At 40.9% G+C, this 25,127-nt stretch overlaps 1 protein-coding gene across 3 annotated transcripts in view; it reads left to right on the forward strand.

Moving 5' to 3' along the window:
• Positions 1–2,959: 2,959 nt before the first annotated feature.
• Positions 2,960–25,127, forward strand: part of Sacs (sacsin molecular chaperone) — a 40,884-nt gene continuing 18,716 nt past the window's right edge. The window contains exons 1-8 of one of the 3 annotated variants that reach the window (XM_027390390.2): positions 2,960–3,265; positions 3,346–3,496; positions 8,461–8,548; positions 10,693–10,778; positions 13,755–13,866; positions 18,410–18,556; positions 19,905–21,402; positions 22,229–22,320. In XM_027390390.2, coding sequence (XP_027246191.1) covers positions 3,255–3,265; positions 3,346–3,496; positions 8,461–8,548; positions 10,693–10,778; positions 13,755–13,866; positions 18,410–18,556; positions 19,905–21,402; positions 22,229–22,320 — 2,185 coding nt within the window. In that variant the 5' untranslated portion in view covers positions 2,960–3,254. Of the gene's footprint in view, positions 3,266–3,345; positions 3,497–8,460; positions 8,549–10,692; positions 10,779–13,754; positions 13,867–18,409; positions 18,557–19,264; positions 19,403–19,904; positions 21,403–22,228; positions 22,321–25,127 lie in introns of those variants that run through there. The other 2 variants (XM_027390391.2, XM_027390392.2) reach the window with 2 other exon arrangements.

Consider the following 25,127-nt stretch of genomic DNA (forward strand, 5'->3'; position numbering starts at 1 on the left):
ACTCATCTATTTATTGATTGCTTCTGTCAAAATAGTCATGTCATTTAGGTAGCATACATCCTTGCATGGGGTGGTAACACACACCTTCAATGTCAGCACTCAGGAGGCAGAGGAGAGGAGTCTCTATGAGTTCAAGATTGTAAGAGTTCCAGTCAGCCAGGGGGCACATGGTAAGACTCTGTCTCAAATAAATGATAAAACCCTTGCACATTTAGAAAGTAGGACAAAACCCTGACAGAACCAGCCATTTTCTTTGATAGAATAATGACTACCCTGTTATTTTGCCATTTTGTCCTATTCACATGCTAGCTGCTCATTTAACTCTGCAGTCTTTTGTGCCTTATTGCTACCTGCCAGTCAGTCTGTAATATGAAATGTGTCTTTGTGAGATGACTCATGTCCCTGCCCTGTTGCCTGCTTTTTACTTGTTGGTTCCAAACCTTGGCAGCTGGTCTCATCAACTTCTTTAGTGTTTCTGTGCTTCTCAAAAAAAGGTTGGGAAAGAAACAGGACCGCATGTCCTATCCTAGCACTTAGGAGGCAGAGGTGGGAGGGTTCTACACTTCAAGACCACCTTGTGCTTTAGACTCTGTCTCAGAAAACAAAATGGTAAAAAACATTTTATCATTGTTTGGGGGACAGGGTTTCTCTGTGTAACAACCCTAGTGTCCTGGAACTCACTAGATGGGCACATTTGGCCTCAAACTGATGGAGATTCACTCTGTCTCCTGAGTGCTGGTATTAAAGGTGTGCACCACCACCGCCCAACAGAAGTATTTAATATGGCGGCACCTATAGCTTAAGGTTTACCTTCTGATTCATTTTGAATTGTGAAGTTCCATGGTATTACAGCCATGATATTGTGTAGCCACCAGCATGGTCATGTCTGGAACTCTATCTGGTAAAATAGAAACTGTGTCTACTCAAACAGTTGTTTAGGTACTTTGGTTCCTTGGGTGTCCTTGTCATTCAGGAGTGTATCCAGTTAGGATACAGCAGCTTCCCTACACTTTATCAGAATTATCTGAAGAAGCTAGTGACTCCTCAGTCTACACTACCAACTCTGACACTTCTCTTGAGCTCTAGGTCTGCATTTCCTGTGAGTGATAGCATGGTGAGATGTATCCCAAAGGCACTCTGCCCTACATGTCCAGTCTGCCTCTGACCAGCATCCTTGCAGGCTGACTCTGCTTCTCTTGTGGCATGCCTGGTGGCTGAGGTCATGCCTTCCTTTTAGGCTGTCCATTCCACATCTGGGTTCTATTGTTACCACATCCTGTTGGAGCGCAGGGAAAGAGCTTATGGAAAGGCAAAAGAATAGAAGGTAAATCCTAGACTCTGAAATCGTTTAACCTGAAGATTTGTCCTGAGGTCACAGGTGCTTAGCATGGTGCCTGGGGTGGGGATGGGACAGAAGAGATCTCACTGGATAGGAAAAAAAAAAAAAACACCCTTATTGTGTTCCTGTTTGTTGATTTCCTCCAATGCATCCACTTGTACAGGCTTATCTAATTTAAAAATAAAGTATTTGACCATTGGGGTTTCTTGGCAGGATCTTTATGCTGTTAGTGTGTTTTTCTCTAGTTGATGAAACCTGCCCCTTCCAATAGCAAAAGGCAATCTTGACTGACATTATCTCTGTTAATTTCATTAAGAAAGAGTTAAACAGCTCTCAGGGCAGTCTTTGTTTTTACTCCTGGTGATGAATTCTGAGAGGCATGAAGAGAAGTGGTGATTAATAAATGGAGCTTTTTTTCTGGTGAGAATATTTCAAATAACAATCACCCATCTACCATGCAGCCTTTGTATTAATAGATGGGGGGGTTGGTTTTGTGATTTTCATCAGGATCTGTGAGAATAGTGGAAGGAGGCACTGATACTCATTGAAGCTGGTCTCACTTTTCAATTACAAGGCAACTTAAGATAACGCCGTGGGGCAACGCTATTATATCACCCCGTTCCTACTTTTACAGAGTTGCAGATGTGACCCGGGGAGACTTATGTCACCGGGCGTAAGCTAATGCTACCAAATTAAGGTACTTATCATGTTAAAATATCTTATGCGTATTAACTTGTATTGCTTCTGCCTCTTTGCCTCCAGCAAACCTAATGTATGAATCTCTGCCCCGTCCCCCACATACACTTTGGTTTTTAGAGACAGTCTCACAGACAGCACAGGCTCACTTCAAACTAGTGGCTATCCTCCTGCCTCGGCTTCCGGAATGCCAGGTTTACAGGAACCTCCATGTCTGAAACATCCATCCTACTACTGGTCTCAAAAACAAACAGGAAAAAACATATTGCAGTTCAGCGTTTCCCTCTTGTTTGGACATGAGGCTCTTGCGTAGACACTTTAGAGTTGAGGCCTAGGTCCTAGAAACGTTTGGTCCTCACAGAATTAACTCTAACCAGGGCAATACACCTCTTTTCCTGCGAATTCCACAGTTTGAAATCCCCGCAGAAGGTGGTTGGGCCGGACTGGGCGGGGCCTGGCAGGTGGGCGGGGCGGAAGGCTGTCAGTTAACTGTCTAGGTTGGACAGGGCGGGGTGGGGCGTAGCCTGTGGGGTCGTGCAGCGGCTCGGTCTGGTTAGGCTAGGTAGGGCCAGGCGGTGTGTCGTGACTAGGGAGGGGCGTGGCCTGGGTGGAGTCGTTCCTTTAGAGACTACTAACCCCGGAGAGAGGGCGTGGCAGAGGCGGGGCCCAAGGCTCCTTAGAAAGGCTGTAATCCGCCCGCGCTCCTGGAGGGGCGTGGCTTAGCGGAAGACTCAGAACGGTCTTTAACTTCCCAGGAGAGGGGCGGAGCCAAGGCGTGGGGGCGGAGCCAAGGCGGGGCTTGAGTTTCAGAACAGCCGCAGTCCGCGGGGTGTGTCTGGGAGGGGTGTGGCCTGAGAGCGGGGGCGGGGCCCTTGGCCAGCCGGGAGGGGGCGGAGCTGAGGCGGGGCCTGAGGCTCCTCCAAGAACAGTAGCGGTCCTCAAGGCGGAGGAGCGGCTCGCCTGCTAACGGTCCTGGGGCCTCGCGCGCCCGCGGGCGACGCCCGCCGGGCCCTCTGCGGTCGGGAGCGCGCGGCGCGCCAGGGCTCGCTCCTCCTCCGCACGGCGCCTTCTCTGCCTCTTGTGCGGGCTGCGGCAGAGCGCTGCGGAGGTGCAGGCCTACGCCATGAGGATCCCCGCGTCAGGGCCAGCGGCCGGCCTCGCGGAGCCTCTGCTGGGCTGGGCGTGAGGCGGCGGCCTTGGGGGGCCTGAGGAGCCCGCCATGGGGGACAGGTGACGAGACCCCCGCGTGGGAGGGCGGGCGGGCGGGCCGCGCGCGCGAGCCCCGCTGACCATCCCTTTGCCTGTCGCAGGTGGATCCGCGTGACGGTGCTCCGCGGCTGCGTGGGCTGCAGGACCGTGGCGGTGCCGGCGACCGCAACGGCGCGGGACCTCAAGGAGAGCATCTTCGCAGAGACCGGCTTCCCGGTGGCGGAGCAGCGGCTGTGGCGCGGAGACAGGGAGGTAGGTCGGCTCCCGGCCTGCCCTGGTAGATGGGCGCTGTCGTCGCACGCACGCCACGCCGGTGGCAGGAAACTCACGGGCTCCTGCCTGTCACGGAAGACTGATGCTCAGATGAATCACGAGAGCCTTTGCGAGTAGCTGGCGCAGAATGGCAGGAGCATGCGCCTGCCGGTAGTTGTGGGGTTGTTTGTTTGCTTGGCATTTGCAATTTCCACATTTGTGAATTGTCACTGCCTAAAACGAACGTTTTTTGATGGGTATTGTGAACCGAGGAAATTTTTTTTTTTTTTAATTCACAGACATCACCATTGGTAGGAAGGAAATCATCACTCATATCTTTCTGTTCCTAAATTTAACAATACTGTATTTTTTAAAAAAAGAAGGTCTATTCTGGAGCCTTTCCCACTCCCTTGGTGGTTCTGGGGCTTTATTTTTTGCCGGTGCTACACTAATTTCTTTGAATCACGGAAATTTACAGCTGAAAAAGAACTTTAGACGTTATTTTATACCCAGACTGCTATTTTGAGGAGAAAATCTAAAACTTTGGTGCTAATGAATGACTTAGTAGGCCACAACTTTGGAAAATAGCAACATTTCACATGATCAAATGTATTCCTAAACGATGGGGCAAATCCTACAGTTTCCTTGAATGGGAAATTTAAATGACATTTTACGGAAGATCATCTTATTCTTTAATTCTAATATCTTTCCTTTCTTATTCGATAAAGAACGTCATTTCCAGGACTGAAAGAGTCAAATGAAATTACAGTAGTAACTTGAATGACATAGATGACATTCCTTTTCTACCTGGACTTCCATACTGCTCAATTCAGAGCTGTCCAGTGTGGTCTTGACTTTTTATTTACCTGGGTCAGCTTTCTGATTTCCCCGCACACTTAAACATTGATTTCTGCTGAACCTGTCGTTATGCACCTGTACAGATAGGTCATTCCTTATGACTTTCCCCAGCATGTTTGCTGATGTGAAGACATCGACTTGCCCAAGGAGTTGAGGCAGAACTGAAAAGAAGCACAAACTGTTACTGCTTTCTTTATCTGTCACCTCCATGCCTTGTCCACCTTTATGGGTCTACTCTTCTGCGTCTCTATCCACCTTACTCCTGCTTCTACTTTGTCATTGTGTTCCCTAGACACATTACTCAAATGACTCAGTTGTAGCTCTTGCCATTGCAAGTATTTTTGCAGGTACCTTTGCAAAGCTCAGATTTGGGGTGGTTGGTGGAAGTGGTCATATTGTTTGGGTTGGGTGGTTAGGAGGGAGAAAGACATCTGTGTCTATCACTGATATGATTTGAGGTCATGGAGTTCTAGATGGCTGTGAAGGTGAAACTGAAAGCATGGGGCAGAGAGGGGGCAGCATTGAGATGATTCAGTGCTGTGCAAGCCCGACAACTGAATTTAATCCTTGAAACCAATGTAAAGGTAAAAGGAAAGGCCTGTCTCTACAGAGTTCTCCTCTGACCTCCATACATGTGCTCCATCATGCACACACACACATACACACACACACACACACACACACACACACACACACACACACACACTACAAATAAGAAAATGAAAGGCTATACAGGACACTTTGTAAAGGACAGAATTGTGGCACTTTGACACAGGTTGCTTAAGACCGTCTTGCATATCAGATGTTTACATTACAATCCATAACAGTAGCAAAATTAGTTATGAAGTAGTAACAACAGTAATTTTTATGAGGAACTGTATTAAAGGGCTGCAACATTCAGAAGGTTGAGAACCACTGACCTAAAGGATGGATAGTGGATGTAGAATAAGGCAAAAGGCTTTACAGAGCATGTTACCAAATCTGGAGTTAGACCAGGAAGGAGACCAAGGGTTCCTTAGCAGATGGCAGAGGCAGCTCATTCTGGAAGAAATGTGGCATTCAGTTTGCTTTTGTGTGTGGTTCAGCTGATGGTGAGACATAGAAGCATCTGGGAAAATGCACATAATGGAGAAGTGGGTGACCCAGATCCTGCTTGCTGCTGCCAGGTGTATACAACTAGAGCCAAATTCGTGTTAGTTTCTGCTTTCACATTTCTAGTCTAGCCAGTTCTAAGGTTTGTGACTCTTAAAGGCGGTGAAAGTCAGCTCACAGCTGCAGATCTGAAACTGAGAGAGAGGTCAGCATTGGAGATAGAATTCTAGGGCATGGCTGATGCTTAGCACCTCTTTCTCCCTTTCTGTATTTGGGAAAGTGTGTGGGAAGAGGACCGCTGAGCTCCTGTGCCTATGCCCTCTGCTCCCTGCTGTCCTCCAGACACTGACCTCTCTGCCTACAGCCTCATTTAATGCTCAGAAGAAGCATTGTATGTTGGCATTCTTTTCACTGGTGGAGTTTACCTTCCAGTCCTATGCTGCTCACAACTTTTTAGATTGGTATTACTAAATTCTGAATATTTCAGGGTGAGCAGCAGATGATAATAGACAGTAGGTGCTGATTTAGCTTTTCTGCCTTTTCATTCATCACAAGTGTGTCATGTCCCTCTCCAATCCCCCATTCCTAAAACCCCAGCTTTCGACTCTTAAACATCTCTCTATGTTTTTGATATGGAAAAAAGGAAGAGGTGTTGGGTGATTGCTGAACAGTTATCAGAGTGTTTAATAATAGGATAGAATTACTGTTTGCTAGTAATTGAAGATGCATATCTCTGAGGTTTGTAAGGGAGAATGAGGCTGGCAATACCAAGATTCTGAGGATTTTATAATCATTTTAAAAACAATGTGATGGGCACTTTGAATAGGGGGCACATTGCATATGGGGAGAATAGGGACATATCTTTGCTTAGTTGTAGTTTCCAGGACAGAAGGGAGAGGGCCTGTACAAAGTTCCTATGGCACACTCCATAGAAGTTAGTACTGCTGGGGACATCTCTACTGCGCAGTTGTTTTTTAGGAGAATCACTGCCCTGTGATAGCCACACAGATTATAGTCTACAAATTGTCTATTGTCAGATCCTCAGTTATATCTGGCTAAACTAATGCACTTATATTAGGTGTCTAGTTTCTTGCAATTGATTCTCTTTAAAACCTGGAAACTTCTTAGATTTCCTTCCTTTGCTCTGCCATTTTTTTCTTTCAGTGTACCTTAGTGATTCTAAATTGGACTAATGATCATTGGTTTATGTATGACTTTCTTTTAGTAATTAATTAGATGGTTAATTAACCAGTGGAATGATCGCCCATGGATGATGTTATGGATATCCTTGTGACTCTTCTCTTCCTGTATGCCTGTCTTTCTCCATGCCTGTGTTTATTCTGTTACTTTTTGTTGTCATTGCCTTAATTGTTCTATAGGTGTGTGTGTGTGTGTGTGTGTGTGTGTGTGTGTGTGTGTGTGTGTGTGTATGTATGTATGTATGTATGTATGTATGTGTTTGCATTTCATATGTATGTGTAACCTAAATATATTACCCAAATAATATTCCATTTACTTTTGTTGGCAATGCCCATTATAAGGAGCTTATTCTTCATGTAATAAGCTGGATAGCTTTTTTCACTCAATATTTCATTAATAATATACATCTAAGTTGTATGTAGCTTGGCTGTTCAGTATTCATTAATGTGTGATATTTTGCTATACAAATACATCACAGAATTTGGATTATTTCTAAGAATTTTTTTACAAGTGGCTGTCAATATTCTAATCTATATTTAAGTACCTGTGCAAGACATGCACTAGTTTTCACAGGATAGTTTCCAGCTTCAGCAAGTATATGATGTGAACATGCTTTATAACCAAAGCCATAATAGCAGTATATCCAAAATGAGGAGCAGAAGGATTGCAATCAGAAAGTAAGGAGATCAGATGGGAGATGGTTATTAAAATCCAGGAGCCGTGTTGCAGCTGCTGCAGGGAGTGTAGACATACAGGTTAGATTGGAGAGACTAGAGATTATGTGCTTGGACCTAGAAGTATCTGCAGAGGAGCTTTGGAGAGTTGTTCCCCCCAGAGTGACTGTAGGTGTTGACACTGTTGGTTGAAATGTAAAATAAAGGTGGTGCTAGAGCTTTCCCTAGATCCAGGTTTCAAACATGGTGACAATTGGCCCTGTCAGTAAAGTGTACCTTAGAAAGTGTCCTTCTGGTAAGCTTTGGATTCACGTTTGTGATTTTTGAACTGTTGAAGAGGTCAGTCAAGGTATACCATATAGGTAGATGGAGAGAGCAAGGTAATTTGGTTTTGAGGTCTACTTTGAGGGTCATGGTAATTCACCAATTCATCATGTACCCGCCTTTGTTAGAAGCAGGGGATAAGCACCGAGGCAGTTTTCCGGGAGGCTACAGCTTACTCCCCTTCTACTGGGGGGTATCTGTAGTAATGCTTCCCAAAGGGAATGCCTAGGAGTATGAGTCTATGGGATACCAATGAAAAGAAATAAAAGATGACACTAATTCAGGGGAATGCTGCATAGATTAATTCCAAGAAAATTGCCATACATGTTAATATGCCAAAATTTTTGTCCTTTGATCTTTTGCAGTTTCCTGGACCTATGTTGAACACCAAATACATATTGATAGTATTGTTCAAAAAGATGGTTTTGCTTACGTTAAGGATTTCATGCATATTAAAACTGAATTTGAGATCATTTGGGCTGGGGGTATAGATTAGTGATAGAATACTTTCCTAGTTTGTGAAAGAGAGGGAGGGAAGAATTGTATGGTAGAGAAGAAATAGGTATATTTTTATTTATAATTATTTAAAGAAAAATTCTAACTTTTAAATTTAAATAATGTATTTATTACAAAAACATTTTAACTAGCACTTTGTTCTGTCTTCTGAAACTTACTCCCTTCAGAGCAACTTTTTTTTTTTTTCATAAGAATGGTTAACAAGTATCACTGGAATGAAAAGCATTTGAGGTAAGGCTTTGAAAATGACAGTAATGGATGTTGTGTTGCTTCTTACACATTTTCTGTTCTCTTTTTCAGTTACCTGACTGGATCAAGATTGGAGATCTGACTTCTAAAAGCTGTCATCTTTTTGTGAACCTTCAATCAAAAGGCTTACAGGGAGGAGGTATAATACTGAGTTTATCAGAAACATGCCATAATTCAGTCCATTGAAGATTTTATTTTAATGCAGACACAGAGGGGAGGATGGTGGCTGTCAAGAACTGTGAGGAGGGTGAAATGAAGAGGTCTTGGTTCAAGAGTATGAAATTTCAGCTATGCAAAACAAATGAGATCTGGATATCTGCTGCATAGTGAAGGCCCAGTACTAGTACTGTACTATGTACCTAAAAGCCTGCTCAGAGGAGTGGAGCGTGGTGGTGCATGCCTGTGATCACATACATAGGAAGCAGAGGCAGGAGGATCTTTGGAGTGTGAGACAGCCTATGCTACCTAGCAAGACCCTGCCTTAAAAATATATAAACAAAAAATAAAATTGCTAAGAAGGGAGCTCTTAAATGCTTTTCCACAAAAAGGATGAGTAAAAACAAAAGGCAGTTGGGAGAAATATTTGGAGCTGAGTGACAGAACATGGTAGTGATATTTATGTCTGATAGTTTCATGGGTATAGACTGACCTTCATGTTCATGCATTAAGTGTCAGCAGCTTTTTGTATGTACTTCTGTAGTTGGACTTTCCTTTGTGCTGCCAGCTCACAAATAATGACATGGAGAATTATTATTATTATGAAAGCTCAGCCTGTAACATAGGCTTGTTCCTAACTAGCTTTTATTTCTTAAATTAACCCATTTATATTAATATATGTTCTATCACATGACATTACCTCTCTTCCATCTTGTACCTCCTGTTTTCTCTGTGTCTCCTGGAATCTCCCATGACATCGAATCTCCTCCTCTTTCCTCTCTCCCTGGAAATCCTGCCTATACCTCCTGCCTAGCTATTGGTTGTTCAGCTTTAGATTACACTAATCACAGCAATACATTTTTAACAGTGTACAAATATCCCACAGCATACTATAATAAAGTAGCCTGAACTAAAGGTTGTATTTTAAATAAGAATTCAGGGAGGGGCAGCACAAGCCAGAGAAAAATAGTGGATGGAGCTAGTTTTGTGATGAGTGAAAGAAATCTGTTGACATAGTCTTGCTGAGGCCTGGTCTTAGTGGATGATTCTGTCAAAATTATGCAAATCCATAGAGGTTGAGAATCCCTAATGGAGAAATCTCGAAGAGTCCAAAGACATCTGACATGATGCCAATGATGAAAAATTCAATACTTCACCTCATGTGTTAATTTATAGTAAAACTCAGGCACACTAAAATTTTTATATGAATTGCTCTCAGGCTATGGGTATAAGGTGTGTATTAAATATACATGGGTTTCATTTTTGGTCTTGTGTTTAGGATATCTCATTAATTAGTGCAAATATTCTAACATCTGAAGTATGAAATACTCTGGGTCCAGACTATAGTGATGGTTTCTTTGTATAAGCACTTTTTATGTATTACTTTTTATTCTTATGTAGATTTTTAAAATTGCTTATTCTTTCTTTTCTACCTTCCTACTACCTATTGGTAAGTGGCTGGGCCAGTTGGCGTAGAACAGTGTAGACAGATCTTAGTTCTTCCTTTTTTGTTTGTTTGTTTGTCTTGTTTGGTTTTTTTGTTTGTTTGTTTGTTTTGTTTTGAGACAGAGTTTCTCTGTGTAACAGCTCTGGCTGTCCTGGAATTCACTCTGTAGACCAGGCTAGCCTTCGACTCAATGAGATACACCTGCCTCTGCCTCCCAAGTGCTGGGATTAAAGGTGTGCACCACCACCCGCTTTGCTTAGGCTTAGTCTTGCTCTTAGATCTTAACCTGGTCAATCATTGAACTTCAGAACCATCAGAATATCAGTTGAGTTTGAGAGCAGTAAGAATGTGGCAATAAGTTCCATTTTTTCTTGCTTGTATTTCAGCACAGGAGCAATAAACAGCACCAGCTATTTAATCTCTTTGGGAGATGGCAACACCTTTATCCCTCTGTCATGCTGCTTGCTTGCTGTTGAATTAACCTTTTGTGATAGAATATCTTGGAAAAATCTTTTGGAACCTAATGTATTTAGTTAAAAGTCTTGAGATTTAGTAACACTGAATTAGCTTTATTTTCTATTGAGTTCCTTTCCTGATAGATTTTGATCTAAATCACACATAGGTGGTAAGTCATGAAATCTTGTTTTTCTAATTCTTTCAAAATATATTCTGCATTTTAGGTCGATTTGGTCAAACAACTCCTCCACTTGTTGATTTTCTCAAGGATATTTTAAGAAGATATCCAGAAGGAGGACAGATCCTTAAGGTAGGATATCTGAGGTTTACTTTCAGGGAAATCTTAGTGTTTGCATTTGATCTGTATTTGATTGTATTACCTTGCCTCCACAGCCACAGAGCATACCTGAATGGAGTTGATTGGAGAGTACAGTTGGCATGAAGGGAATACGGTTTGGGGGTATAGGATTACACTAAGCTGCTGTATGCTCTCTTTAAATACAGTATTATCAAGGAATGCTTTTCTAGATCATTGAGCTTTGCTGTAGTGCACCAGCCATCAACGAATCAACCAACCAACCAGTGATTCAGCAACCTAACACAAGTCCATGTTAGAGGCCAGGAACACATGCTTGTTTGGCCTCTGAATTTAGAGGTTTGTTTTTGTGAGAGAGTTTAATAGGATACTTATTTATATTTACATTTGACATACTGAAATACTTTCCCCACGATGGAGTGGAATTCTCTGTGTAGCCCAGGCTGACTTCAAACTCATAGTGCTTCTACATCAGTCTTAGTGCTGGGTTATGAACATGGCTTGTGATAAGTTCTTTAAGTTTGAATGTACTAATTAGTAGAAAGACAAAGATTAAATATCCACAAAAAGGCAATGAAAAAAGATTTTATGACAATTAGGTTTGGTGTTTAATAAGAAACCTCCTTAATGAACTGGGACAGTAGGTGAGTTATTATGCATCTTCCTCATTATTCTCATCTTCAGTGTCTTAACCCTTATTTCTCTTCTAGCTTAGCAAAGTTTTAAGGTCTGTTTGTCCCTGTAGTCATGCACAGATAGGCACAGAATAAAGGTTGTGCTGTCATCAGGGACACGGGAGCAACTTCAGTGTGACTTTCAGGATGGGAGTCAGTGACTTTCAGAATGGGGTTCATAGAAGGCTAAATAGAAACCTATTTTTTATATTGATTACAAGAAAAATAAGGATATGATTATGGAGTTGTCATGTGGCTGAAGAGGACTGAATGACCCTCGTGAATTCAGAGTGAGGATTCAGTTGTTGGTAATAGGAGTTGGGTCAGAAGTGAGTAGGATCCTTGCTCTGAATGAGTCTGAGCTTCCAGGAAGGTTTGTGGAACATAGCCTGTGGTTGGCCTCCTTTGCTGTTTTTGTGATGTTTGTATTGTAGCCAGTCCAATAGCATCTCTATTCCTTGGATATTTTAATGATAGGCACAGTAAAGATTCTTTTTTTTTCCCTTTAGAATTGCTTGTAGCTCAACCCCAACATTCAATGTTATTTGTTAAACAGGTCTGATATTTTAGGGACTTGTTGCATCCAGAATCCATTTGGAAGTAATCCCCTAAAGGTTACAGCCTTGGGGAAGCTCTTTTATCTCTTTACTTGTACAACCTGCAATTGGTAATTGGGGCTTGGAACTTAGTGTTTTATCTTCAGTTTTCTAATTTTCTCAGTCCCTACACATGCATAATATACATAACACATGATAATATATAATATTATTATTATATTCACATTGTGAAGACAAATTCTAATCCCTGAAGAGCTCTCATTTTTTTGTGAGTTGACATATTATTCTGCCAGCCACTTACTCCTTACTGTCTGCCTATCATATTAACTCATATTAACAGCTTGCTCATTTTTAAAGACTCTCTTGGACTGAACAGAGAAGGAGTGAGGCCTAAGACATTAAAACAGCTATGACAAATGGGTAGCTGTGTAAACAGGAGCCGCAGCTGCTAATGGATGTGTAGGTAGTTAGAGGAGACTCAGGTGTTCATATTCAGGGTTATATGTATGGCTGCTGGCCTAAACATTCTAACCCCCTATTTTTTGCTACCCAGGTTCAAACCCAGGGCCTTTGATGTGCTAGACAGGCACTGTACCCCTGAGCTACATCAAATCAGCAGCCAGGCCTTTGGATGCACTTGATGAACATGCTAAGCACAATAGCTTTTTAAGTCTGTCTTCTTCCCCAGGTTGTTTCACAGTTGTACTCCTTTAGAGGCTTTCCTGTTGGCACTGCTTTAGTATCAGTGTAAGTGCTCTTCAGTTTAAAAGTGAGTCCAAGGTTCCAGGAAGATAAAAACATTCCTCTCCCTAAAGTCAGATGTTGATGAGGTTGGTAATACAGGGTGATTTGTGTATGTGTGTTTTTCTAACTACCCATATAACCATTTAAAGCAGTAGCCTTCAGTTTGTTTTATTAAGAATTTACCATCTGATGATTTTCCTTCACTGTATTCAGGCTCTGGAGAATAAGGTGGGTATGGCTCTCCAGAGTTCCAATCAACTTTTGATGATTGTGGGTGAATCTCTAGAACTTGAGTCTTATTTCAACTGTAGCTCCCTTCTAGTTGACCAGAATGTTTTGTTAGGTGTTTATAAGTATTTGGGTTGGTTAGGACTGACAATGTTGTTGATGTCTTGCCCTTTTCTTTCTATATCACAGGTATGTGGGCACCCACCCACTCACCCACAGTCCAGCAAATGATAGCTATTACTCCCTTTCTGAATAGTTGTCATCACTAAGATGCTTTCTGCCTCAGGCATGTCAGGCTGTCAAGATTATTGCCTATTAGGGTACATGTAGACTATACCGTTGAGTATCCTTTTCTCTAAGAGCATGTAAGTTTGGTAAACAAATGAGAACTAATGGTTGATTTTTGGAAGCATCCAAGCATATTCTAAGGTACCTTAGAATAATCTGTATAGGTCTTTGAAGTAGAGTACTTTCCCTTGAACAAAGGCTTTGTGAGAATTTGTTGGTTCTTCTAGGATTTGTAGTTAGAGGTTAAAGATAGAAACTTCAGAGCTGACTTGCAGGTGTGTATTGCTGGAAAAGACTTCCCAACTCCTGTGTATGTAGGAACTATTTCCAGTAAGAACCTTACTAGAGCTTAACTTTAACCATGGAGATAGTAAGGTTTCTTCACTTTAATACACTTACATTTTAGATATTGTAGGTAAATACAAAGTTGGACAGTAGATGACTATAGTAATATCTTTTTTTGGTATATTTCGTATTAGGAATTAATTCAGAATGCAGAAGATGCTGGGGCCACAGAGGTTAAATTTTTGTATGATGAAACACAATATGGAACGGAGACTCTTTGGTCAAAGGATATGGCACAATATCAGGGTAAGAATAATTTGGAATAAATTTTATTTTTTGTCCTAATGGTGATTTTTTGGGATTTATAATACTTTATTTAATAAACAGTGTAATTATCATTTGTACTTCTTGGCATGTTTAGTTCAGGTGTTTTGTTTGTTTGTTTGTTTTTCTGCTTTTGGTGAGAAGATGTTTCTACCAGTTGGTATCCTTAGAGTAAAAATTACAACAAAATAAAATGGCTAGCAGCGTAATCACGTAGCCTCCCCTTCCTCTCAGTCAGCCTGTACTTTATATTATGACTAAGATAAAGGACACTGCTTCTAAATAGGTATCATTTCTTCTGCATTTGGAAAGAAGTTGTAAGAAGTTGTGCTTTTATATATTTTTTCTAATTTAGAGTTGACCTGCTGTGGGTGGGAACACAGACTTAATAGAAAGAGGGGAATGAGAGGAAAATTAATAAGAGAGCCATCACCTATAGATTTGCCAGCTTGCTTGTACCCTAAAATGTGGAAAAGTATGTGTACATAACTTAGTGCAGCTCAGCTCTGAAATTGATGGATGATTGTGAATACTTGTATATGATAAACAGCTACTGTGAAAAAGAAGTCTTATCTCATTTTGTTAGGTGTATTTTAGAGACATATAAGCCACAAAATGATATTTTGTGATGGTAATCATCATTTTTGTTAATGAATATTTAACATTTATTGTAGTGGCTACTCATTCTGATATTAGATTTCAGACTTGACCATAGCACTTTCTTTTCCTTGTGTATGATGTGGTAATCTCAGGAGGCTTGCACCCTGGTTCTGAGTCCTGCCACCTTGCTGACTCTAGTGCAGTTCTCTAGAGGCTGGTCATTCAGTGGTGAGAGGATTAGTTTGTAATTTCTTGGCTCTAATTTTATTACTTAATGCAGCCTCCTAGAGTGATATTCTGTATGCATGGAACTGCAAGCTGAGTCCTGGTTTTACACAGCCCTGTCCACTACACAGCTCCACAGATAGTGGCACACTGGACAGTCCCTCTGATCTCCATGTCCACCCTGCCCATAAACTAGTGATAGAAAGGGCACTTTTCTTCTAGTTATTCTGAGGAAAGAACAGGGTCCTAGATGTGATGGTGGTTATGCTTATGCCTGAGGCATTCTAGTTTCATTGTGCTGATGTACTGTGCTAGTGAGAATGTAGAGATCCTAGAAGCATTTTACTTTAAAATTCTGCCACATGTCTTAAATGTTTTTGCTTCCCATCTTCATTAAAAAAATGTTGAAATGGCTGGATATAGTGGTGCACACTTTTAGTCCCAGCACCCGGAGGTAGAGGCAGGTGGATTTCTGTGAGGTCAAGGACAACCTGATTTGTATAGTGAGTTCCAGGACAGCCAGAGCTTAGAGCTTCACTTCTTATTTCAACACACCACCACCACCACCACCACCACAAGATTTAAACAGTCCCACACCTTCCTCCCTTGGCTCAAGGGTCATCTCAAAGGAGGACATGGAGCTGGGGACCCTGTAAGTGTCATGGTTGGGAGGGAAAGGATCTACACACCCAGTGAAGAATGAAACATGAGTCAGCACCACCTTTGTAATCGCTGGGTCAAGACTTCCAGAGTCTGACCTTAGGGTTTATTTCTCTTACACATTTAAGCACAGTAAAACTTCAGAAAAAAGGTTTCCATGTGACAGGTATCACAACAAAGCTTTAGATATAGCTACATAGAAGCTCCCTATCAAAGTAGCAAAGCCCTTGTGATCTTTACAATAAGAATGATTTCTGTTGACTGATAAACAGAGCTCAGGCCAAGAGCCTAAAGAGGAAGGATTTTTAAGAAGCATGAGGATAGATTCTATTAATGGAGGATGCAAAGTGCATGGAACCTCTTTCTTAAGGATAGTTTCTAACTCACTTCTAAGCTCAGGATAAGGGCCTGAACAGTACTCAGAATTTGGGGCTTCAGAAAGGCTGGATCCATAGAGCAGCATCCACTCCAGCTTTCCAGGTGACCAGGCATCAGCCATTTTTTTCCTTTCAAGAAAATAGGCCTGGATGTTTAACAAGTTTGCTTCCTCCAAAGCTTTTTTTAAAGCTGTGCCTCCTGTGGAGGTGGTAATATTGTAAGAGCCAGAAGCAGTAAAACAGTGTCTTTGGATACAACGGGCATTCATATATGAACTGACAGCAGCCATGACTGCATGCACAAGCTCAAGCCTGAGGATGTTCTAGGATAGAGAGGGGAGGTGGTCAGGAAGTCCCATCCTGAGCTGAGGAGCTCTTATCTTTCCTGTTGATTCTAGGAGGGAAGATTTCTCTTCCTTCCCCCTGGAATGCTGGTAGCCATGCTGAACTTCTTAATTCCCTGCTAGAGATCTTAGTTCTTTCTAGATTCTGGCAAGTAGTTCACTCCTGGGCCTGTTCTGTGATCTTTCCTTCTGTGTCTGATATATTTTGTGGATAGGGAGCCGGCAGAACTGTATAGTATTTGACAGATGCCATTTTAAATGAACTGTGATTAGCTGGTAAATAATAACAAGTCATTTAGTAGTATTTTTTCATATAATGTAAAATTATGTATCATATAAAGATTGATATGGAAGACTTACTGTAATAGAAATAGCTAACAATTTAATTTAAGGGCTCTTCTCTATGGTGTGTACTGTGGTGAGTCCTTATTAATACTACAATATATCCTTCACACTTCCCTGTGGGGAGCTTTATCTCCCCATCTCAGTATAGATGAAGAAGCTGAGTCTGTGGCTGTAATTGGTAACAATGAATCTGGTGACACCAGACTCCCTTAACTCCTGAGTAGTTTTTCACAGCTGCATGCTTGTCCTTTTCAGAATAGCTTTTGCAGCCTTGATCGATTTCATGTCCTGACTTTGATTACTGTAAAGATAACAGTTGCACTAATTAAAAAAAAGACCAGGCCAACATCCCATATTTAAAGAAGCATAAGGAGATGTTCTTTGGGTATCAGGAATTTTCATATAGTTCATTAGCATGGAGGTTGCACAGGTCCAAGAGGTACACATATAGACTCTGTGCTTAATTGTGTCTATGTTATTCTTAAGCGAATTTTCAAAGGAAAACATTGACCGTATTTAAAGAATAATGAATTGATATAGTTGCTGATAATCAGAGAATGTTAGGATTTCTGAAGATAGGTCTTAAAGGAGAGTGCAGAAGTATTTGCTCAGAATTTTATATACAATATATTGTTAAAGAAACTACTTTGGAGATAGCATTATAATTTCAAATAATTTATTTTAATATTTACCATATTCATGACTATTTAGATTACACCATCAGTACACCAGGGGGAAGGAAGGAATCAAGTAAAGCAAAATCAAAAACATACAACCCAAATATTTACAAGATGATTATTAACATTAATAAGGGATTAATTTCTACTTTATGGAAAATGCAGTAATAAAGTCTCTTTAGATCGTAGGTTTCCTTAATACATTGTTCTGTACGTCTTAGAGAATGATCTGTGTTAGCTATACTTTCAGTTTTGAATGGATGCATTTATTCAGTATACATAAAGTAAAAGAATAAGTATCAATAAATAGACAGACAGACAGATGCAAAACATCAGGTCTCTTGCTAAAAACATCCAGCAGAAATCTACTGAGGAAACCCCTTTAGGGGCCAGTTGGGGTTCCCAAAAGAGAGTCCCAGGCAGAGTAGAATCTCCCCTCTGGATGGGTGTCCAAGTAAAAGAACAAATAGCAGCTGCTAGGGATGACATCATCAAACTGGACACAATATCCAACAGAAAATGACTAGGGAAGTTGAGACAATTAGACTGGAATTCCCCACTAAATGTTCTCTCCATGGGTAAGCCTCTCACAGTAGAACTGGCTTCTCTTTCCCACTTGAAAACTTTTTTTATATCATGGGGTAAATAAACAGTAATAACATTGGTTAAAAACACTTTACATTCTAGCTGTTCTCCAGGACACAACATTTTTACTGTTCTGACTTGTTCTGCTGTTCTTATCCCTTCCTGTCACAGAGTTAGGGGGCCTTAGACCATTCTCACAAGAGGCCTTGGAGCAGATACTGACACAAGCATTCTTGGGTCTAAAGTGGAAGGGGGCAGCACTGACCCCAGAGCCAACTTCTTGGTGAGCTCAAACAGCACATAACAGTTTATCAGTCTCCTGTCCACTGCACACATTTTCAAGAAATTCTTTGTAGAAAGAATAATTTAAATATGCTATTATCGTTTTCACAGAGTATAAAGCACTGTGATAATATCTTTGTCTGAGCTGGCATTTAAACTCCATAATTCTAGTAATTACTTCTTTCAGGATTTTTGACAATTTATTTCTCTGGCTGTTAGCATTTACCAAGTTTTTTTTATTATTATTGTGAAAACAATTGGAATGATGATGCAAAATTTAGTAACTGTGCTAACTTGTCTCTATTTTCTCATCAAATAAGATGTTGTTGTTGTTGTTGTTGCTTTGTTATGTTTTCATACGGATGAAGCTCTTGGAACAGAGCTGACCACACTTGTTGTTGAGAATCTGCTTGTGCATTCCAATACCCAGGGTCAGCTCTCTATGTGTACAACAATGCAGTTTTCACCCCAGAGGACTGGCATGGCATTCAGGAAATAGCAAGAAGCAGGAAGAAAGATGATCCTTTGAAGGTTGGAAGATTTGGAATTGGGTTTAATTCTGTCTACCATATAACAGGTGCAGTATTGGCTCTGGGCAAGTGGGGAGTAAAGTCAGCCAAACTATAGATAAATTTTAATAAATCTACTCTATTTCATTAGTGTTGATATGTAATATAGACTATGCTACATATTAAAATTACATTGTTATATACTAAGATGTAGATGTTACACATAAATCCCAATATTACATTTACATACTCACCCTTTGGAAGTTCACCTTCAGGGCTCCAGGTGATGGTTTATAAATGCTGAGGAGCAGTTGGGGATTGTGCAAGTGTGGAGACTATTATGCCAGAATTTAAAGCAGGTCAATTGCCCTGGATATACAACTCAGTGTTATTTTGTCCCCTAGTTAACAATGAACACATTAATGTGGGCCATTTTCTGGAAAGCTCTTTTGCAACCTGAAGACTTGAGAAAGCCATAGGTCATACTTTTACAGTATCAAGAGTCTGTCTGATCTGATTTCAGCATGGGTATGTGGCATCATGTGAAGGGACTCAGGACAAATATATCCTAGATTGTACTGTTGATGGATTTAATGGATATAACATTTGCAAATTAAGATACATAAGAATTTAGGGGTTGGTGATTGTCACAATTGGACTTGCATTTGATAACCACAGATATTAAAGAGATGACAGACTTTACTGGAGTTACAATGAACATGAAGATGAGGGGTTAAAGTCTGCATGGGAGAAAAAGCACATCAGAACTATCCATGGGAAGCCCTTTGAGCAGTACTACGGATAAAAGTTTCTTTCAGAATAATACATCTGACACATCTAGTTCTGCCAGTGTAATATCACTGTCTTTAGTTAAGGAACAGAAGAAGCATTTGACATCAGTCTAGAGGCCATTGGTAAGATGTGGATCTTTAAGAACCGTAGCTGTACATCTTGTGAGTCCTTCCCCAGGAAAGTTCATTTCTCACTTTCTCTGGGGTCTGCTTGCTGAGCTACATGACAATGGAGCAACCTACATTGTCATAGTCAACAGTTGAATCTTTAATTTTGAACATAAATTGTGACTCTTCTTTCTAACTGGGTTTATGTGGCAGTTAGCACTTAGTATAAATATCTAAATAGTGTTTGTATCTTCCACTCAGTGAGTGTTTAAAGATACAGCACAGATTTTCACAAAAATCATGGACGTTTCTATAACTGGCTCTTAATAGATTGTCTTAAACCAGAAACCATTATGCCTCACTTTCAAAGTATTAAGTCACTTGTTTTTGAAGAATTTTGTGTGTCATACTACATTTTATGTAATATTTTGATAGTGGTTATTATTTCATTATAACTGCACTTATAATTGTTCATTGGATTTCTGAGTTGGTTATGCCTTGGTTTTCATTTTTACAGATGTTCCTTGTATCTTTAGTGGTGACCAGATAGGAATGCTAGATCCTCATCAAACGCTTTTTGGCCCCCATGAATCAGGCCAATGTTGGAATCTCAAAGATGACAGCAAAGAAATGAATGAGCTTCCAGATCAATTTGCACCCTTCATTGGCGTTTTTGGAAGCACCAAGGAAACATTTACAAATGGCAGCTTTCCAGGGACATTTTTCCGTTTCCCTCTTCGCTTACAGCCTTCTCAGCTTAGCAGCAATCTCTACACTAAGCAGAAGGTTCTGGAGTTGTTTGACTCTTTCAGGGCAGATGCAGACACAGTGCTGCTCTTCTTGAAGAGTGTGCAGACTGTATCTTTACATGTCCGAGAGGCCGATGGGACAGAAAGACTGGTATTTAGAGTGACTGCTAGTGAGAATAAGGCCCTGAAACATGAACGGCCGAATTCTATCAAGATTCTGGGAACAGCCATAAGCAACTATTGTAAAAAGATTCCAAGCAACAGTGTTACCTGTGTAACATATCATATAAACATAGTTCTAGAGGATGAGAGTACAAAGGATGCCCAGAAGACGTCTTGGTTGGTGTGTAACAGTGTGGGTGGACGAGGCATTAGTAGTAAACTGGATTCTTTGGCTGATGAATTGAAATTTGTCCCCATCATTGGACTAGCCATGTCTTTATCAGGCAGGGATGATGAACAAAATGGAGCAATATCTGATTTCTCAGGAAAAGCATTTTGTTTTCTTCCTTTGCCTCCTGGTGAGGAAAGCAGAACAGGGCTTCCAGTTCATATCAGTGGCTTCTTTGGCTTGACTGACAACCGCAGGAGCATTAAATGGAGAGAGCTGGACCAATGGAGAGACCCTGCAGCCTTGTGGAATGAATTCCTTATTGGGAATGTTGTTCCCAAAGCTTATGCTACTCTGATCCTAGATTCAATAAAACGCCTGGAGACAGAAAAGAGCTCTGATTTCCCCTTGTCCATTGATGCCATCTACAAACTTTGGCCTGAGGCCAGCAAAGTCAAGGCACACTGGCAGCCAGTGTTGGGGCCTCTGTTCAGTGAACTGTTCCAACATGCTGTGATCTATTCAATTGGTGGTGAGTGGGTAAAGCTGGAGCAGGTGTACTTCTCAGAACTTGATGTAAGTTTAGAATACACACAGTCTGTGCTCAACTACCTCCAGAGCTCAGGGAAGCAGATTGCCATGGTACCAGAGAACCTGGCTGCTGCTGTTCAGCTCAGTGCAGCCTCTGCCACCTCCAGTGCTACTCCTGTGAGGAAGGTGACACCTGCATGGGTGCGGCAGGTGCTGCGGAAGTGTGCACACCTGGGCAGTGCTGAAGAAAAGCTTCATCTTCTAGAATTCGTGCTTTCTGACCAAGCCTACAGTGAGCTGCTTGGGCTTGAGCTGCTGCCTTTACAAAGTGGGGCTTTTGTCCCCTTCTCCTCATCTGTCTCTGATCAAGATGTTGTTTACATCACCTCAGAAGAGTTCCCAAGGTAGATATTGTGTGGCTCAGACACTGGGTGATCTAGGGAATGGGGGGCTGTCTTGCCCACAGGGTCCTTGACTGCCAGATTACCAGGTATCTGTGGATTGTGTGGTTAGGAGGGTTTTCATGAAATATTAAAAGATAAATGTTATATTTTAAAATAAAAGACATTCTAGTATTTGTCAGTTAAAAGATTACATAAAGGCTGTGTTTATTGCCTTTTGTCTATAGTCCCAGCTGTTTGGGAGACTTAGGAGGACCACTTGAACCTGGAAGTTCCAAGACAACCTAGAAATACCTTGTCTCAAAAAACAATTATTCTAGTAGCTCTTTTTCAGTCACAACACTGAAAACAATTATTATAAGGTACTAATAGAGGTAAGATTAGATAGTAGAGTTGTTTGATGAAATTTAATTCAAATAGTATATGAAGTAGCTATTTCTTTGTATCTTTAAGACAGGGTATGGTTGTGTAGCCCAGGCTAGCCTAGAAAGTACAGTTTTCTTGCTTCAGCCTCCCAAAAGCTGAAGGGGGTTTCAGATGTACATCATCCTACTTGGCTTTAGCAACTAAGTTTTTATAGCTAAGGGCATATATTGACATTTCATGGAATAAAATTCATGTTATTGTTAAGTATTTAGACTGTTTTTGAATTGACATGGTATATGATAGCCTCATATTTTAAAGCAAAGCCTAGATAATGTAGTTTGATGTGTATACTATAATTTATGTAAAATGAAATAGCAGGTTTAACTGGCTTGAAATTATATGGTGGACTTTTTAACCTTAGAATTGTTAGAATTGTAACTGCTGTACACCTCTCACGTTCTAGGTCCCTTTTCCCAGGTCTTGAAGCAAGACTTATTTTGGAGAACTTGAAGCCTCACCTTCTAGCTGCTTTAAAAGAAGCTGCCCAGACCAGAGGTATTATAGCCATTTAGTGCTTTTCTTAAACAACCCTCTTTATAAAAATATAAAAGTTTTTTTATGATTCCTTCTAATAACTGTCCATTTTAGACCTATAAATCTGAGTTCATATGGCTCAACCTAGGAGAATTGTCCAGTTGGAGATATGTCAGGAGCCATTCTCGTGTCTAAAAGAATCCAAAGGCAATGTCATTGAGAACCTCATGCCATAGCTCTTGGTGGTGGGCATTTGCAGGAAGTGTGTTATCGTAGCCTGCACAGTGCTCTTGTTTTTCCCAGTGTTTGCTAGTTCTTTTTGGACCCTCCTATCCTCAGATCTTGCAGCATGTGTGATAATTTAGAAATTGATTATTAGTTAAATTTCACAGTTGGGAGAAAAAGGTTAAGTTCGGGGTTTTCAGATGAGTGCTGGAAGTCAGGAGTTCTGCCTTGTTTCCCTTGTCTGTTGTACCACATTCTGATGCAGTTACAGGTGGTTATTCTGGGGGATCCTGTTAGCTACCAGATGTCATCACCTTTCTAGAAATGCATACCTATCCAACCCCATAACGCTGCCAGGAAAGGAGACTGAGGAGACCTAAGAAAGTCACAGAGGCCCTTTACTGGGATTGATTTTTGGGAAATGACAGTAATTTGGAGGAAAAATTACTATGCTTCTGACTCTAATTCTGTCTTTCAGCTTCTGAAAACATCCCTTCACTTATAAAACTATTATCTGGACTTTTCCCAAGTTAGATATTTGCCTCCCAGATTTCAGAGTTTGTCTCACCAAGGAGCTTATTCTTTTTTTTTTTTATCATTTTTTTATTTGAATTAGAAACAAGATTAATTTACATGACAATCCCAGTTCCCTTCTCCCTCCCTTCCTCCCCTAGCACTCCCCCAACTAAAACCCTACCTATCACATATCCTTTCTTCTATTCTTCGCCTGACTCAATCTTTCTGCTCCCTCATGACCTCTGTATCCTTCCTCTTCTTCCCTTCTCATTCTCATACTCCCTCCCCCCTCTTCCCATGCTCTCAATTTGCTCAGGGGATCCTAACCCTTTCCCCTTCTCCAGGGGACAATGTTTGTCTCTTTTAGGGTCCTCCTTGTTCACTAGTTTCTCTGGCAGTGTTGATTGTAGCTGGTAATTCTTTACTCTATGTCTAAAATCCACATATGAGTGAGTACATATCATGTTTTTTCTTTTTGCGATTGGGTTACCTTGCTCAGAATGGTTTCTTCGAGTTCCATCCATTTTCCTGCAAATTTCAAGATTCCATTATTTTTTTCCACTGAGTAGTACTCCATTGTGTAAATGTACCACATTTTCTCTATCCATTCTTCAGTTGAGGGGCATTTAGGCTGCTTCAAGGAGCTTATTCTATGTGATGACTTAGACAACATGATTTTTTTTTCCTTTCAAGGAGAAGTTGTTAATCATTATACAGTTTTACTCATTAAAATGTTCATGAAAGGATTTGGGATTTGTCAGGGAAATGAGGTTGGAGTTAAAAGTGAGACCATGAATGAGCCTGTAAATGTTTCTTGCCACAAGGATTTATGCATGTGAGAGTCACAGTGATTCAGATTTCCAGCATCCACATGACTCATTTATTGTGAATTGTTCTTTTCAAGAAAGCCTTTGAGGTATTTAAACATGGATCCCCTCCCTCCTTTCTATTTCTTGATGGAGAATCTTCTAGCTTTTTGAAATATACAATATATCATTATTATCTATAGTTACCCTACTGTGCAGTAATACCCAGAACTTAATCTGACCTGTAGCAATACTAATTGACCAGCCTCTATGTCTATCCCATATTCTATCCCCCACTCTCCCAGCATCTGGTAACCACAGAGAAAGCTTGGGAGGTACTCATGAGCTAGAAATTAATACATGAGCTAGAAATTAATAGATAAGTAAAAGATAGCTAGGGAAGAAGTCCTGCTGTAAGGCTGACAGTGGATCACACTGGAACATTAGTCTGTTCTGCTGTTAAACAGATCTCTGCCCAGTGCTTGAAAGGCTCTCTGAGACTTCTGTTTTCTGCCTGGGGCTGAGCCTCATTGTTGCAGACCCAGCACTGAACTCCAGAGTGAAGTTCTGGCCTAGTCTTTCTAGAATGCCTTCTAGTGGCTGGAGTCTTTGCCATCTCTTTATTACCTGAGTGTGGGAGAAGAGCCTTGGAGGCAGCCCTTGAGCCACACAGTAAATGTGATTCTACAGGCCCTGAGAGGTCGAGGGCAGAATGGTTGTGGAGCTCTGTCTGGCTGCTATCATGGTGGGTTTGGTGGTGTGGGCTTCAAGTCCAAGGCTTTGTCTTAGTTCCTTCTCCCTTCCCTAGGTAGGAGACATTATCTGTGATGAGTATCTTCTGTTTGCTCTCTACAACCCTTAGATAGCAGAGCCACTGTCATCGTCTCTACTTGAAAAGCTCAAGGAAATGAAAGGATTTTAGACAACTTGAAATGTAGAGTTGTAGCCACAGTTCTGTTTTTGTTCTTTCTCATTTTTATTTGTGAATTAGATTATTTGCAGTTTAAATTACATGAGTAAATGGATGATTATCAGAAATTAGGTGAGTAGTGAATGGTTACAAAATTCTGCCAGTAAATGGATTTTAGATGGAAAAAAACTAGAAAAAAAAGTAATTGAGTGCACAAATTCCTAATGGAGTGGCACTAGGATCCTATTCACATGTTTCTTAATTTTCAAGATTTTTTTATTAGAGAGTTACATGATCTATTATAATTACAAACTTAAGAGTTGTCCTTAAGTGTTTGTCTCCTATATATACCAAGCATTGTGCCAAATGGA

This window comes from Cricetulus griseus (assembly GCF_003668045.3).
Source record: "Cricetulus griseus strain 17A/GY chromosome 1 unlocalized genomic scaffold, alternate assembly CriGri-PICRH-1.0 chr1_1, whole genome shotgun sequence".
Lineage (NCBI taxonomy): Eukaryota > Metazoa > Chordata > Mammalia > Rodentia > Cricetidae > Cricetulus > Cricetulus griseus.